Below are 18,759 nucleotides of genomic sequence, written 5' to 3'. Positions count from 1 at the left end.
GTGTATGTTTGTCTGTGCGTGTGTGTGTGTGTGTGTTTGCATGTAAGCCAGTGTCTGAGTTTGTTTGCTAGTATGACTGCAGTTCAACAGTATTGCAGTTGATGTTCCTGTAATTGGAACAAGGGCTGTTGAATGGTCAATTAGCCTGTATGTCAGGTGTCATGTCAGCTTGTACAGGTAATATGAATGGGCCCCGGGCTGTGGCTCTCAGTCATCAAATACGCACACACACACACACACACACACACACACACACACACACACACACACACACACACACACACACACACACACACACACACACACACACACACACACACACACACACACACACACACACACACACACACACACACACATACATTGTCCCCTCTCCATTGTTGAACACAGAAACAGCTCCCTCTGGCTCTGCTCCATAAGCCTCTCGCCCGCCCCACACATTAATTACACCCTCGTTAATCACCATGGCGATACACACACACACACACACATACACACACATATATACACACACACACACACACAAACATGGCCCATCCCTCTCCATTCATTCACAATAATTGCTGCACTGGCATTTTTTCTCTCCCTCTCTCTCATAAATGTCATGTATTTGCAGTATTATAGCACTACGCTGATTGTTGTGTTAGAGGGTTTATTAATGGAAGAAAATTACACCTTATTCAGTCAATGACTGTTATTTTGTGTACATCGCTATTGGCACACTATTCTGTATGTAGTGCACTACTTTTGACCAGGGTCCTATTGGTCCTGGTCAGCAGTAGTGCACCGCATTATATAGGGAACAAGGTGCCATTTGGCACGCAACCTCTGTGTATTATTAGTAACAGCGTGTTTTCTTACTGTCTTCTTCACAGGGAGGTTATGCAGCATACAGATACGCCCAGCCAGCAGCCACGGCTGCAACCGCATACAGCGACAGGTAACACACGCACACTGCTCCACTAACCTCAAACCTCCAGCCACTTACCCTCCAGAGGGCCAAGCCTCCGGTCTCAGTCTACCCAGGCACGGAGCTCTACTCCCTGGGTTGTGGGACCTGGTGGGGTTGGTGTTGTTAGTGATTCACCCAGACCCTTGTGTTGTTAGATTCAGCCACTGACCCTCCAGGGCGATCCAGCCGCCAGTCTCAGTCAACCCAGGCTCGGAGCTCTCCTCCATGGGTTGGGAGGGTTGTGCGAGGGCGTTGGGAGAAGTAGTCTAGGGGAGATTGAGCGTGTCAGGCCTGATAAAGGACGGTGGCATCGGGAGCCTGTAGGCCACAGATAATGTTAGATTTATCAGACAACGCAGGGGAATTATGAACAGAGGAGCAGAGCAGGTGAAGGGCTGGCTGTATCTCTCTCTCTGCTAGAGTTATTTCATTCTCTCCTTCTAATCGCCCTCTCTTTTTTCTCTCTTGCTCTGTCAATCATTTATTTCTCTATTTTTCTCCCTCTGACTGATCTCTTTTTTGCTGCCTGTATGTTTTTCTGTGTCATCTTTTCATCTCTCTTTCTGTTCTCTCTCTTCTTATTTTCTTTCTCTTCTTTTTTAAGCTCTTGTGATTTAAAGTGAGTCAGTCAGTTCACTGAGGGGTGGAGTGTTATTTATTGTTGGCTAAGAGGGCTTAGAGGCAGTGGATCAGTGTGGAACTGAGAGAATTGTTGCCTCTGCTTCCCCAGGGAGCTCTTTCACACAAACACATAGCCATGTCCTGTCTGCTTAAGTCTCCACAGCCAATCAGCTGCTATGTTCTTGAGTAGTGCATGTCAACAGAAAGAACATGACAGCTGGCATACCTCTTTACTACGCTCTAAAATGCTGTGTTAAAAACAACCCAATTTGGGTTCTTTAGTAACTCAGCGCTGGGTAAATATTGGTTATTTTGAACCCGCCAGTTGGGTTGCGTGAATAACCCAACAAATTGGGTTGTTGGGAGTACCCAAGCATGGGGGGGGGGGCTTTACAAGTAGGCAGTCACTGTAAATAAGAATTTGTTCTTAACTGACTTGCCTAGTTAAATAAATAAAATACACTTCTGTAAGCCTCATTGAATTTAAAGCAATGTCAATGTTCAACTTTAACATGTGGAAACTATACAACAGAACAGATGAACAAGAATGACATTTAATCTAACAGGTGGCCAAAAATAATCTGAATGCCACGCCCCTACTAAACTACACCTCCAGTCTTCTGATCTGACCCGCTGGGTCATATGTCAATAACCCAGCACCAATAACCCAGCACCAATAACCCAGTAGTTTTTAAAGAAAACAACCCAACTAAGTGACCCAATGCCTGCATCCCAGCAGTTGGGTCAACTAAACAACCCAAAAATGTTTAGAGTGTAGTAACAGGGCGTGGATTCCTTTTCGTCTATTTCCACCCCTCCTTCTTCATCCATCCATCTATTCACATCTCTTCCCCTGCATATTGACCACCTACCTTTCTTCCTCCCATTCATCCACCTCTCCTTTCGTTCATCTCTTCTCTGCACTTCTTTGCAACGATGTCATGCTCCAACATTTCATTTTCCCACCATGCCATCATTACCTCCCTGCACCTCTGCTCCATCCCTCCTTTCATCCCCCATTTCATCCCTCCTATCTGCCATCCCTCTTTTCTCCTCTTCTCTCTGATAGGCCAACCCCTACAGGGCCTTATCTTTGCCCTCCAGACCTCCACTGGCATCTCTCGTTTTTGCAGGAGAGCAAACAAACAAGGGAGTAGAGAGAGGGATGTAGAGGAGAGGAATAAATAAAGTGGTCGACGCGGCCTGGCTTGTCCCGTCTCAGAGAGAGAGAGAGAGATGGAGGGATGAAAGGAGGGAGGGAGGTAGGGATGGTGGGATTAGTTCCGAGCTAGTGCTGGTGAATAGACAGGGAATAAGCCTTCAGAGACAGGAGCTGAGAACAGGAAAAGGGCAGGGATGACCCTAGACCAGACGGTCTATTTCTCTCACTCTCTCTCTTTTTTTCTTTCTAGTCACTCTCTCTTGCTTCCATTTTCTTTCTATCAACCTCACTCTATCTCTTCCTCTCTATTGGACCCTGTATTTGTCTATTTCTCTGCCAATATCCCCCTCTTTCTGCTATCTTTCTGCTTCATATACTCTGTCCTCTAGTCTCGGGTCAAATTTTTCTACATCTCTCACCCTTTTTTACTTTTCATCTCCCTCTATCCCTCTTTCTTCCTCATACATATCTCCTTTTCTCTGTCTCCTCCCTCTGTCTATCTAATTGGTTTTACATTCATCACTACCCTCTATCCCTCCACCCATGCCTCCATCCCTCCTCCTATCCCTCCATCCCTCCTCCCATCCCTCATCCCTCCTCCCATCCCTCCCTCCTTCCTCCCATCCTTCCCTCCCGTCCCTCCCTCCTCCCATACCTCTATCCCTCCACCCATCCCTCTATCCCTCCTCCCACCCTCCCATCCCTCTATTCCTCCCATCCCTCTATCCCTCCCTCCTCCCATCCCTCCCTCCCTCCCTCCTCCCTCCCTACTCCCTCCATCAGAAGATAAAACACTCACTCCTTTTTCTCATGAATTGAAACGGGTAAAACAAATCACTGCAATCCCACACTCTCACCTTTACGACGTACATTTATAGCGAGACATCGATTGCATTTCCATCCCATAGGGCTGTCTGTAACGTGACTGAGAGGGGAAATGATTATAGATCTAGTCTCCGGACCCCAGTTAAAATCGACGACCCAGAGCGTTAGTGTCTCATTGTGGACCGGTTTGACACTACTTATCTGTTATCAAAACTCTTAAGGGACGTTATTCAATCAAACCGGAAGTGCAGATGATTCCTATTTGAGGTTAGGTCCGTTAGAAGAAACAATTCCCAATACTGAATTTGAATGAATATCTGATTTTGTCTAACACGATAAACGTTATGTAATTGATAAAAATGAATTTTTAACACACTTAACCTAAGACACGTTGTAAGACAAGGGTGTGGTCTCTCTCTCTCCTCTCTCCCATACAGTTACGGGAGAGTCTATGCAACAGCAGACCCATATCACCACACGATTGGTCCCACGGCCACGTACAGTGTGGGTACTATGGTGAGTCCTCTGTCCTCTTCTGCTACTATGACCACTGCTTACTAGAACGTATTCATATTTAACCCTAAGGCGTTATCCAGAATGGCACCCTATTCCATATTGGCCCTGATCAAAAGTAGTGCACTCCATAGTGAATAGGGTGCCATTTAAGATGCAGGCTAGTAGTCCAAGCGCTATAGAAAGTGTATGGGCTCTTTTAAATATACATGATATAACTACAATGTATGATAAATGTAATATGTTCATTATGTACAGATTCATATAAATGAAAATAGAATGGAGACTTATGAGGAGAATTGCATTGTGATTTTCAATGTGAGATTTATCAGTTTAAAGCTGACTTATTGCCACTTCAGTAAATGAACCAGACACATTGTTGCCTTATTCTCTAACCCCTTTCAATTTTAATTGGCCTGAATCTCTTTGCTTGAAATTGAAATGAGACCTGTACATCCTCAACTATCAGTGGTCTCCCAAATTTCCACAGGAAGAAATAGTCATTTGGTCAATGTTTGTTTTTAGCTAGCTTTTGCAGCTAACATCAAAGATGAAAAAATATCTTGCAGAAAAAAAGAGAAAATAAAGTAAAAAAACATTTGTTTTCATTCCCGGGTGTGAATAAGGACTTCCTCCAAAGATGAACGACCATCAAGTGCATGCAGTGGCGTGCCATGAGAGATTAAAGAAAGAATAAATATATAAAGAGGGAAAAAATTACACCCAGTTCCCCTTAGCTCTGTTGGAGAAGCTGATTGGATGAGAAGTCTTGCCTTAGACAGATGTGCAGGGTGTTGTGTGCAGACACGCGCGTGATGCCGGAAAGCGCACCCCCCCCGTTCCTTCCCCCTTCTCCCTTACCGCCCCCCCCCCCCATGCAGCTGCTAGCTAAAAGCTTTCATTAATTATTCGACTCATTTTTTTCCTATTCATTTACTTAATTAAAACGGTGTTTTTTTATTCCCTTATTCCTTCTCTTCTCTTTTTTCTCAAAATGTTCCTCCCTTTTTCCTAACTATACGTACACTGCAGATTTTTTACCACCACCACGCCCAAACAAACCAAACTTTTATCCATACACCACTACAGTAAAAATGACAGTATGTTTGGAGAAAGATTGAGGGGCTGAATAGGAATAGAAGAGGGTGAGGTAAAGTATCAATCTGGACCAAACACTAAGGCGGAACAACAAGTGACAAGATGGCTAAATGCCATCTTGTAGAATCACTGAACAAGAACAAACATTTACTAAAAGAGAGAGAGAGAGAGACTGAGAAGGAGAGAAATATTTAATCATATCTAATGATGTTTGATGAGTAGTTCCTGGGTTAAGACTCTTGTTAATGAGGTCCAGGGAGGTTAGAGCAGAGCTAGCTGCTTCCCTCTGCAGTTGGACTGGAGAAGATATGAGAGGAGAAGATAGGAGAGGCAGATAATCATCTATGCCACTTTTAATGAGGGGCTCTGGGCAGCGGGACGGATTTAGGCAACCATGTCTGTACTAGGATACTTGTATAACCTGCTTGGGGGTAGAGAGAGGGGTAGAGGCAGAGGAGCGGGAGAGGGGTAGAGGAGGGTAGGCAAGGAGGCAGGGGGGCAGAGAGAGGGGCAGGGGGAGAGAGGGGGAGGCAGAGTGAGGGGTGCATGTTGTGTGTAAGTCGTGATCTGGACATGAAAGAGAATTAGCTACTGTATATCTGATTCAATGACCTATTTAGAATTTGTAGTTTTGATTGAAGTTTCTAGTTTTGATTGAAGAGTCAAACTTTAGAGAATTTAGTCACTGCTTAGTAAGAATCTTACGACCAATCACTTTTCAACTCCTTCCATTCCTTTCTCACAAACATAATGCCACATTCATACGCACACACGCACACAAACACTCCAACCTTTGCAACAAAATTTTAAAAAGTAAAAAGGGAAGAAAGTTTTGAGGGGAAAAGGAAAAAGAAGCCAATATAATATTCTATAAACCAAGCTTCCTATACTGAATACTGATTGGAGCTTTTTTCATTTTTGATGTTGCAGGCTAGCCTATACAGAGGAGGTTGCAGTCGCTTCACTCCCTACTAGAGAGAGAGAGAGGGACAAACGCCTCCCTCCTTCTGCCCCCCAGCAAACTAACAAACAAACAAAAACAACTATCAAACTAAACTCATACTTCCTGGTGGAAAACAAAAACAACTATCAAACTAAACTCATACTTCCTGGTGGAAAACAAAAACAACTATCAAACTAAACTCATACTTCATATTGGAAAACAAAAACTACTATCAAACTAAACTCATACTTCCTGGTGGAAAGCAAAAACAACTATCAAACTAAACTCATACTTCATATTGGAAAACAAAAACAACTATCAAACTAAACTCATACTTCCTATTGGAAAACAAAAACAACTATCAAACTAAACTCATACTTCCTATTGGAAAACAAAAACAACTATCAAACTAAACTCATACTTCATATTGGAAAGCAAAAACAACTATCAAACTAAACTCATACTTCATATTGGAAAGCAAAAACAACTATCAAACTAAACTCATACTTCCTATTGGAAAACAAAAACAACTATCAAACTAAACTCATACTTCCTATTGGAAAACAAAAACAACTATCAAACTAAACTCAAACTTCCTGGTGGAAAACAAAAACAACTATCAAACTAAACTCATACTTCCTATTGGAAAACAAAAACAACTATCAAACTAAACTCATACTTCCTGGTGGAAAACAAAAACAACTATCAAACTAAACTCATACTTCCTATTGGAAAACAAAAACAACTATCAAACTAAACTCATACTTCCTATTGGAAAACAAAAACAACTATCAAACTAAACTCAAACTTCCTATTGGAAAACAAAAACAACTATCAAACTAAACTCATACTTCCTGGTGGAAAACAAAAACAACTATCAAACTAAACTCATACTTCCTATTGGAAAACAAAAACAACTATCAAACTAAACTCATACTTCCTATTGGAAAACAAAAACAACTATCAAACTAAACTCAAACTTCCTGGTGGAAAACAAAAACAACTATCAAACTAAACTCATACTTCCTATTGGAAAACAAAAACAACTATCAAACTAAACTCATACTTCCTGGTGGAAAACAAAAACAACTATCAAACTAAACTCATACTTCCTGGTGGAAAACAAAAACAACTATCAAACTAAACTCATACTTCCTGGTGGAAAACAAAAACAACTATCAAACTAAACTCATACTTCCTATTGGAAAACAAAAACAACTATCAAACTAAACTCATACTTCCTGGTGGAAAACAAAAACAACTATCAAACTAAACTCATACTTCCTGGTGGAAAACAAAAACAACTATCAAACTAAACTCATACTTCCTGGTGGAAAACAAAAACAACTATCAAACTAAACTCATACTTCCTGGTGGAAAACAAAAACAACTATCAAACTAAACTCATACTTCCTGGTGGAAAACAAAAACAACTATCAAACTAAACTCATACTTCCTGGTGGAAAACAAAAACAACTATCAAACTAAACTCATACTTCCTGGTGGAAAACAAAAACTAGAGCAAAACACTCCCAGGTCCAAAAAACACATGTCAAGAATCTCTCAAATTGATGTCTCATTTTAAGAGTTTTATTTGACTATATGCATTGTCTTTCATCGCTGTACTGTAAATGATGCTATTTTTAATTTCCTGTATTTCTCTGTGTTGAGATGGATGGTTTATTGAATGTAAGAAAGCACATAGTGAGAGAGAGAGAGAGAGAGAGAGAGAGAGAGAGAGAGAGAGAGAGAGAGAGAGAGAGAGAGAGAGAGAGAGAGAGAGAGAGAGAGAGAGAGAGAAATTGGAGATGAGGGAATACATGTAGGTCTCTCACTTTTCTCTCTCTTTTCAATACATGTTAAAATATTGTCATTAATTGAACACTTTCTCATTGACAATAGTATTTCATGGTGCGTGTTGCTGCCTCTGTATAATGTGAGTCATACAGAGGGAATTCACCAACAACCAGAAAAATGCTGCCGCTGTATTTTCCTCTCTTTAAGTGTGTGCTCTCAAACTCGGCTCCTGTGGGATGTGTCTGTGATTGCGGGTTTTAATTCCAACCCATTTTCTGTACCCTTATTGTTTCAATTAGTCATTTTCCCAATATACATTAAGCCTGCTAATGGTCAGCAATTCCAGTTTAAGCAACAAATTTCAAACTGTGTTTTATTAAGTAAGTAAATGGTACAGCCGGCCAATTTCATTCCCTTAAGGGTATTGGCTGGACCCAAAGCCTACAGAACAGACCCATAATAACAAGCCTTTAGCTTGTAGACCTGAGACTTCTTAGGCTAATTAGAGAAACAGAAACTCACTCAGCTGGGTGGTTGTCTCAGTTGATAGATTATGGTGCTTGCAACCTCAGGATAGTGGGTTTGATTCCTGTGACCACCCATGTGTAAAAAATGTATGCACTCATAACTGTAAGTTGCTTTGGATAAAAGCATCTGTTAAATGACTTGTATTATATATCTAGAGGAGTTTGAGCTGCCAGGAAGTGGTATTGTAAAACTCTGCGCAGGAGGAAGTGATATATGGTAGTGGAGTGGAGGAGAGCCAGAGACCGAAGAGAAAGCAAGACACTCGACTTGCTAATTTCTTCTGATAGGGGCGGGGCCACTCTGGCCTACTTATTGCCACCACCCATGGAGGCGGTGCCCCAGAGCGAGACATCACACTGGCAAAAAAAAATTGGTCGGGCGGATCAGACAGGGCAGGTGGGGTGAGTGGGGAGGGGACACTAAGTAGACCAGAGCCAGCTGTACACATTCCCGTTCCCGCTCTCGCTTGAGCATGCCAGATATTATGGAGGAAACCATGCTCACGGGAGAGAGGGGATGCCCACTTACACAGACAGGAACCTTGACAATTTTTTTTCAATGGTTAACGGCCTGAGTAAACTATCTTATTTATCCACCATCTTTGGGAGAGCTATGGCAGCCATTGCTGTATGGCCTGGGCAGCAGCAGCATTGTGTCAGAGAGAGAGCATTGATTGTGGCACTGAGCCAGAGGCAGAAAGTATCCCATCTCCACAGAATGGCTTTAAAGGTACAGCACTCTAACTTTGCTTGCACCTTGAGGAAGCAAGACAAATTGCAACACATTGTTTCCACACATAAACTGAAATTGAGCGTAAGATTTTCGCAACCAGCAATCAGAACGATTTATATATGTTTGACCCTTGCCCCAGTCTGCCATTGTTGGTTGTGCTCGAGAAGGAGATGACCACGCCTCTGAGTGACACTGATGGAAGAGAGGGAGGCTTCCCAGCAGAAGCCAGACCGTCTTTTGTTGTCAAATAGAAAGGCTGCATTTTCAATGCAATTTGTATTGAAAATATATTTTTTTAGGTGGAAAAAATTGTGTGAAACACTATCATTCCACTATTACTGCAGATATATTATGGACATTTTCTGAAATTACAATGCAAAAATATGACATAATGTTCTGTTAAAGAGGAACACAGTGTTTCTTTTACACAATGACACTTTGTATGGTTTCCGTTTTCCTCTACAAAATAAGCTACAGTATCTACAAAATAAGCAATAACACTTCATGTTGATATTGCTGTGCATTCTTTCATTGGTCAGTTTTTCTTTTCAGAAAGAGTCCTTAAATATCTCAAGTCATTATTTTTCGCCATGCCAAAATGAATAATTAACACTATTCAACAAAGAGGATGTTGAAGGGAAACGTTGATGGTTACTTGTGGTGTTATTAAAATGATAGATATATGATTTAAGAGGAACGAAAGGGCCCTTAACTCTCTTCTTCACACTCATTTGTTTTTTAAAGCCTGCATGCAGTCTTTCTAATGTCATTTTTAAATCATCACTGTATGTCTAATATATCACTGTATGTGTTTATTTCATTAAAATAACTCCAAATATATATTTCATGATTTATTTACCTGATCCTCCTTTTGCTCAGTCTGATCATGTGGGCGTGTTGATACAAATGTAAATATATTGACATACACAGCCCTGATTGGCGGATAGGATCATCTAGAGTAAAGCCTGACCCACGTATCCCTTCAAAGTAAGAGCATACATATGCAAATAAAACACGACTGGTCATTGGTCAGAATAATCTGATCAGATTGTGATGTCATGATCTGGGCCAAAAACTCCATCCCACCTGAACAGGCTGAAATTCCAGGCATTTATATTTCCAAACAGCTTTTACACAAAAAGGGCATTATTATAATTTTCACAATTTCAGAGTGTGGAGTATAATTTAAATATAAAAACATTTAAAGTGGAAAATCACGTAGTTGACTGCACTGCTGCTTTAATGGATAAAAGTGTCTCTGTTTTTGTTGAGATTGCCATGTCTCGTCTCCTGAGATTGGCTAGTGTTCTTTACTGGAATAATAACTACACTACAGGCTGGTACGGTATGGAAGAGAGAAGAGCACAGGCAGATAGACACACATACTGTATTGATTAGGCCATTGAGTTGCTACCTTGCATGGTAGCATGCTGTGTTCCAGTCCCAGACACTGTCCCATATAGACAGTCTGATTACCGGAGACCTCGGGTGCATCCCAATTGAACTGAGCCTTTTGACCCTATGGGCCCTGGTCGTAAGTATGGCACTAGAAAGGGAATAGGGTGCCATTTGGGACACACTCTTTAGGTGCAGAGATGGGAGGGCAGAGAGAGAGGGAGGTAGGTGCTTTTAGATTTGTGACTGACATTAGGAAGGATGTTAGGACTCCCATAGGAGAAGATGTTCAGTCTTACTGAGATAAAGTGGGAGGCAGGAGGGGAGTGTAAGAGACTCCCATGTAGCTGGTATCGATTGATCCCTATCTACCGGCATCAATCTTGGATCTACTGACAGTTAAGGGGAAAAGGGTTTGGGATGGGGAACGATTTGTGAGGTAACACCTCACACACCTGACCAAGCTCAGCTCTGTGTGGGTATTGGATGAAACTTCTCTCGCTTTCTCTCTCTCGCTCGCTCTCTCTTTCTGTCTCTCTCTCTCCATATCTCTCTCTTTACATCAAACACTCCAAAATATGTTTTTTAAGACTGTGTCCTTCTCTTTAATTTCTCTGAGATTAACTCTCTCTGTTTGTAAGGGACCCTACCCAGGCCTAGCAGAGAGAGAGAGAGAGTGGGGGGGTAGAGAGAGAGGGAGAGAGAGTGGGGGGGTAGAGAAAGAGGGGGTAGAGAGAGGGGGGAGAGAGAGGGGGAGAGAGCGAGAGAGAGAGAGAGAGAGAGAGAGGGGGAGAGAGAGAAAGAGAGAGGGGGTTGGAAAGAGAGAGAGAGAGAGAGAGAGGGGGGAGAGAGAGAGAAAGAGAGAGAGAGAGAGGGGGGGAAAGATGAGAGAGAGAGAGAGAGAGAGAGAGAGAGAGAGAGAGAGAGAGAGAGAGAGAGAGAGGGGGAGAGAGGGGGAGAGAGAGAGAGAGAAAGAGAGAATGAAAGAGAGCAGGTCATTGTGAGAATTAAATAGCGTCTCCTCGTCCCACAACCTCTTACAACACTGATTATGTTCCCCTCACACACACACACACACACACACACACACACACACACACACACACACACACACACACACACACACACACACACACACACACACACACACACACACACACACACACACACACACACACACACACACACACACACCTGCACACTTATACAGACAAACAGACACATTCTCATCTACACACAGACGTTCACACACACACACACAGACACACACACACACACACACACACACACACACACACACACACACACACACACACACACACACACACACACACACACACACACATGTTGTGTGATGGGATCGTAAAGAAGGGAGTCAGTGGCGGCGGGCCGCGAGGGAAGTAAGGAGACTGTATAGAGGAACGGCTACCGAGGCAATTTACTCCACAGATTAGCGATAACAGAGCTCAGTCAATAAGCACTGATCTCATTTGAAGATACACCAGACTGACTCCACCACACACAAGCACAGGCATACACACACCTCTATGGCTGTTTTGTCTATTTCTCCAGACTCTCTTTATTCTCCCTTTCTGTTCCCAATGATCAGAAGGCCATTGTGAAATATGGATTGGATAAACTGCATCTCCTCTACTCTCCCACCTCTCTCTTCTCCCTCTCTTCTCCCCTTAAAGTGAAGAGATGTAATTCTAACCTCCCATGTCCTTGGGGTTCTGCTACATTTCACACTTAGGATTCACTTCTCATACATACACTTAGTCCTCACTCATAGATGTATATTATTAGCCTGGTGGAACCAGCCTGATTGTTGACCAAGTATTGTATGTTCTGTTTTGTATTATTCTAAACATGTGTCTGGCTGTCTTTTGTGCTTACTGTACTGTCCATCACCCAATTTATCCTCAAGTTTCAAGGATTGTTAGCAAAGCCATATATTTTGAAAAACATATAAACAAATATATACATCTATGGCTCTGAATGTACACATCCTAATACCTAGCTGTTGTTTGATTCAGATTGTAACATACAGAATATGATCTATCCTGTTATTACTAGAGCTTCTGTCTTCTTAGTACAATATCTGAGGCTTCCTAAATAACTAAAAGGGCAACCAAGGGTGCTTAAAATTCCCGAATTGTTGTGTAGGATTTATTGCTGTTGATCTGTTCATATTAATAGATTACAGTACACCTTAACCTTTCGCAGATTCAATGACAAAACGTCTTTCACAAACATGGCTCACACCTCAAATATATCCAGTAAAAAATGTTTTACATATCCATCTCAAATATTTCACTATTTATATACAACATTTTCAATCACTCTTAGAATTACTGGTGATTCGAGGAACCCTGGAGATCCTCAAGGAACCATTGCTAGTCAATGTTTAATATTTGCACCTTCGGTTAGTTGAGGGGTTCTTGGAGGAACCTATAATATTCTTTAAGAGTTTCACCCTTGTGTCAATCTAATTACATGATAAATCAATCACCATCAACATCAGTCAGTTTAAGCTACAGATATCAGTCTCAATCACCATCAAAATCAGTCAGTTTAAGCTACAGATATCAGTCTCAATCACCATCAAAATCAGTCAGTTTAAGCTACAGATATCAGTCTCAATTCCCATCAAAATCTGTCAGTTTAAGCTACAGATATCAGTCTCAATCACCATCAAAATCAGTCAGTTTAAGCTACAGATATCAGTCTCAGTCCCCATCAACATCAGTCAGTTTAAGCTACAGATATCAGTCTCAGTCCCCATCGACATCAGTCAGTTTAAGCTACAGATATCAGTCTCAATCCCCATCAAAATCAGTCAGTTTAAGCTACAGATATCAGTCTCAATCCCCATCAACATCAGTCAGTTTAAGCTACAGTTTTCAGTCTCAATCACCATCAAAATCAGTCAGTTTAAGCTACAGATATCAGTCTCAATCACCATCACCATCAGTCAGTTTAAGCTACAGATATCAGTCTCAATCACCATCAAAATCAGTCAGTTTAAGCTACAGATATCAGTCTCAATCACCATCAAAATCAGTCAGTTTAAGCTACAGATATCAGTCTCAATCACCATCAAAATCAGTCAGTTTAAGCTACAGATATCAGTCTCAATCCCCAACAAAATCAGTCAGTTTAAGCTACAGATATCAGTCTCAATCACCATCAAAATCAGTCAGTTTAAGCTACAGATATCAGTCTCAATCACCATCAAAATCAGTCAGTTTAAGCTACAGATATCAGTCTCAATTCCCATCAAAATCTGTCAGTTTAAGCTACAGATATCAGTCTCAATCACCATCAAAATCAGTCAGTTTAAGCTACAGATATCAGTCTCAGTCCCCATCAACATCAGTCAGTTTAAGCTACAGATATCAGTCTCAGTCCCCATCGACATCAGTCAGTTTAAGCTACAGATATCAGTCTCAATCCCCATCAAAATCAGTCAGTTTAAGCTACAGATATCAGTCTCAATCCCCATCAACATCAGTCAGTTTAAGCTACAGTTTTCAGTCTCAATCACCATCAAAATCAGTCAGTTTAAGCTACAGATATCAGTCTCAATCACCATCACCATCAGTCAGTTTAAGCTACAGATATCAGTCTCAATCACCATCAAAATCAGTCAGTTTAAGCTACAGATATCAGTCTCAATCACCATCAAAATCAGTCAGTTTAAGCTACAGATATCAGTCTCAATCACCATCAAAATCAGTCAGTTTAAGCTACAGATATCAGTCTCAATCCCCAACAAAATCAGTCAGTTTAAGCTACAGATATCAGTCTCAATCACCATCAAAATCAGTCAGTTTAAGCTACAGATATAAGTCTCAATCACCATCAAAATCAGTCAGTTTAAGCTACAGATATCAGTCTCAATCACCATCAAAATCAGTCAGTTTAAGCTACAGATATCAGTCTCAATCACCATCAAAATCAGTCAGTTTAAGCTACAGATATCAGTCTCAATCACCATCAAAATCAGTCAGTTTAAGCTACAGATATCAGTCTCAATCCCAATCAAAATCAGTCAGTTTAAGCTACAGATATCAGTCTCAATCACCATCAAAATCAGTCAGTTTAAGCTACAGATATAAGTCTCAATCACCATCAAAATCAGTCAGTTTAAGCTACAGATATCAGTCTCAATCACCATCAAAATCATTCATTTTAAGCTACAGATATCAGTCTCAATCACCATCAAAATCAGTCAGTTTAAGCTACAGATATCAGTCTCAATCACCGTCAACATCAGTCCGTTTATTAAGCTACAGATATCAGTCTCAATCCACAACATCCACCTATGTTGGCCTTCTGCATCTGCGGTGGAAAGTGGCAGAGCTACAACTCTTGTTGTCAGACCAAAAATCGCATGTCTCATAAAAACATTTTGGTCTACTAAATTTATGGAAAGATGGGACTCTCACAAACAGGAAGGTGTTTTCTGTTTTGCTCTACGACCCCCACAAGCCTCATGTGACACGTCTGAAGTTGGTACCGACGATGCCAACTTCGGTCTGTACCATCCGAACCGTTCGGGCTACAAACTAATATGACCCCACTATGGAAAGGGGAGACTCTCACGAACATGATGGTGTTCTCCATTTTGCCTCCAATTGTCTCATAGGCTGCCACCGCTACAATATATTATTTAAAAGGTTCAAAATTGAACCCCTCCCATCGCAAAAAGGTTTTGGTTTGAACCTTTGCACATGGGGTTCCTCGAAGACCCTTTTCAGAGGGGTTCCTCGAGGAACGTTTTTCAACTAGAAAAGGTTCCGCCGGGGGCAACCCAAAAAGTTGTGGGGGGGGGGAAATCCTGCTCTAGATCACTCTCAATAGACCTATAACCTTAAAATGTAAAAACAGCTGTTCTGTGGCAGTGGGATACCAACTCTGATGTTGCTGTTATATTTTCATGTAAGTAATAATCTGGTGTGGTATACTGTATGTTTACTTGTATTCTATATTTCCAACCTCTTCCATGGCACTTTACACATTTCTTTCAGAATTAAAGTTATCTTTTTTCCAATAATCATTTTCTTACAGTACTTGTGTGATATTACAAAATTAAAAGCGTTATAGCATAGCATTTATTAGTATATCAAATGGATTATAGTGCTATTATCTATTATTATTAGATTGAGAACATCGAGAAAGAAAATGAAAAATATAATGTTCTTCCTTTTATAAAAGTATATCATGTCCTATAGGGGTTAAAAAGTGGGGACATGACTTAAAAAAGGCTTTCACCTTGATAGTTTTACAGAAGGGGAGAGATGGTGTGCTTCCCAAATGGCACCCTATTTCCTATGGGCCCTGGTCTAAAGTAGTGCACTATATAAGGAATAGGGTGCTGGTTGAGATGCAGCCATGGCTTACCATGTCATTCTATGTGTCTACGGCTAGATGACCATGTGATGTGTATTATCATGATATACTACTCTGCGTGTGTATACAATGTGTCCAAATAACCTAGAGGAGTTCAAGCAGTATGTGTTTTTTTATTTGATGCTGATTTGTTTTGTTTGTTGCTTTTTGTCGTAAACGTCTTTACAACGCTCCTAAAACTCAAAGAGCGCTTGGAGATGAAAGCGAAGCATCCTGGGTAGTATGACTGCAGAGGCGAGATAGAGAAGGACGTGGCTCTATAAAATGCTGCTCTTTTCTCTTTTTTCCCCATCACTCCATCTGCACCTTGATTTCTGATGAAGGAGAGAACCCCACCCTGAAAACATGTGTTGTTTATGAGTTTATGAAAAAGCGAAATATCAAATTCCCATATTTTGGTTTTTAACTGTTTGTCCCAAATATTCCCAGACTATTTTTACCACTAATTATACTATTAACTTAAAATGGATAGATTTTATATTTATAATTAGGCGATTCAGTGTATTTGTTTTCAAAGGACATAACTTATCTTCTATCTTCCTAGGGCCTAGTCAGTGCTGAGAGTGGAGACATTGAGACATGTTTTATTGAGAGTAGAGCGGAGCTGAGTCGGTCCACTGGCCAGATTGCAGAACTCTGCTCTAACTGAATCTTACCGCCTTATGGCCGATTGACGTGATAAAAGGCCTGGTCTCGCATGGCTGCGTAGGCGACCATTAAATGATTGCCACTTTAATTGGCTCTGTTAATGCAGTCATTTGTAAGATGGCACCACGGGCCACGGGCCAGCCACAAAATGGCTGCCATCAGCTCCCTCAGCTAAACTCTCCCTCTTCCACAACAATCCATTAATGTATACCTTAATTCCATTCCACTGACCCAAGTCAATGTCCATAGCCCATAGCCCATACACCACCAGAGGTAGTGGTCCCCGTTTGTATTGATATAACTCTCTCTGGCTGGGAAGTTTATTTGCATCGTAAATCATCATTATCTCTCCCATGTAAAGTAACAGAGATGGCTTTTCTCAATGGAATACCAGGTGACAGTATTCTGGTAGATATTATGAAGAGCCACAATGCTAACGTCAAAGGAGCCATGTGGGATCATATTTTTCAAAACTCAACTGTAGGACTCTCATTGCCATATCCTTTGAATAAAAAGCAAAACTTGAGGTGCAGATGTTCATGGAAAGAGAAATCTGAAATCTCCTGTATGCTTCTTTAGTTTGATTCATTCGATATGTTCATTTTTCATTGTGTGTAGCTAGCTAGGTGCAGAAAGCTGAGTCATTTAAGTATACAGTACCAGTCAAAAGTTTGGACATACCTACTCATTCAAGGGTTTTCATTTATTTTTTAAATGTTATACATTGTAGAATAATAGTGAAGATATCAAAACTATAAAATAACACATATGGAATCATGTACAGTCGTAACCAAAAAAGTGTAAAACAAATCAAAATATATTTTATATTTGAGATTCTTCAAAGTAGCCACCCTTTTCCTTGATGACAGCGTTACACACTCTTGGCATACTCTCAACCAGCTTCATGAGGTTGTCACCTGGAATGCATTTCAATTAACAGGTGTGCCTTGTTAAAAGTAGTTAATTTGTGGGATTTCTTTCCTCCTTAATGCGTTTGAGCCAATCAGTTGTGTTGTTACAAGGTAGGGGTGGTATACAGAAGATAGCCCTATTTGGTAAAAAAACAAGTCCATATTATGAACAGCTCAAATAACCAAAGAGAAATGACAGTCCGTCATTACTTTAAGACGTGAAGATCAGTCAATCCGGAAAATGTCAAGAACTTTGAACATTTCTTCAAGTGCAGTCGCAAAAACCATCAAACGCTATGATGAAACTGGCTCTCATGAGGACCACCACAGGAAAAGAAGACCCAGAGTTACCTCTGCTGCAGAGGGTAAGTTCATTAGAGTTATCAGCCTCAGAAATCGGCAATTAACTGCACATCAGATCGCACCTCACAGAGTTCAAGAACAGACATATCTCAACATCAACTGTTCAGAGGAGACTGCGTGAATCAGGCCTTCATGGTCTAATTATTGCAAAGAAACCACTACTAAAGGACACCAATAAGAAGATGAGACGTGCTTGGGCCAAGAAACACGAGCAATGGACAATAGACTGGTGGAAATCTGTCCTTTGGTCTGAGTCCAAATTTGAGATTTTTAGTTCCAACCGCCGTGTCTTTATGAGACGCAGAGTAGGTGAACGGATGATCTCCTCATGTGTGGTTCCCACCGTGAAGCATGGAAGAGTAGGTATGATGGTGTGGGGTTGCTTTGCTGGTGACACTGTTGGTGATTTATTTAAAATTCAAGGCACACTTAAACAGCATGGCTCCCACAGCATTCTGCAGCGATATGCCATCCCATCTGGTTTGTGCTTAGTGGGACTATCATCTGTTTTTCAACAGGACAATTACCCAAAACACACCTCCAGGCTGTGTATGGGCTATTTGACCAAGAAGGAGAGTGATGGAGTGCTGCATCAGATGACCTGGCCTCCACAATCACCCTACCTCAACCCAATTAAGATGGTTTGGGATGAGTTGGACCGCAGAGTGAAGGAAAAGCAGCCAACAAGAGCTCAGCATATGTGAGAACTCCTTCAAGACTGTTGGAAAAGCATTCCCCAAGAAGCTGGTTGAGAGAATGCCAAGAATGTGCAAAGATGTCATCAAGGCCCTTGAATGAGTAGGTGTGTCCAAACTTTTGACTGGTACTGTATGTCTGTGCGACTTTGTCCTGTTTG

The 18,759-nt window shown here is 41.2% G+C and overlaps 1 protein-coding gene across 1 annotated transcript in view; it reads left to right on the top strand.

Annotated features, from left to right (window-relative positions):
• Positions 1–6,146, top strand: part of LOC120045943 (RNA binding protein fox-1 homolog 3-like) — a 74,990-nt gene extending 68,844 nt beyond the window's left edge. The window contains exons 9-11 of the mRNA XM_038990868.1: positions 876–940; positions 3,998–4,076; positions 6,102–6,146. Of these exons, the coding sequence (XP_038846796.1) occupies positions 876–940; positions 3,998–4,076; positions 6,102–6,146 (189 nt within the window). The remainder of the gene's footprint in view (positions 1–875; positions 941–3,997; positions 4,077–6,101) is intronic.
• Positions 6,147–18,759: the final 12,613 nt, after the last annotated feature.

This window comes from Salvelinus namaycush, chromosome 4, assembly GCF_016432855.1.
Source record: "Salvelinus namaycush isolate Seneca chromosome 4, SaNama_1.0, whole genome shotgun sequence".
Taxonomy (NCBI): domain Eukaryota; kingdom Metazoa; phylum Chordata; class Actinopteri; order Salmoniformes; family Salmonidae; genus Salvelinus; species Salvelinus namaycush.
Note: the sequence above shows the minus strand (reverse complement) of the source record. Positions and strands in the feature narration are given on the sequence as shown.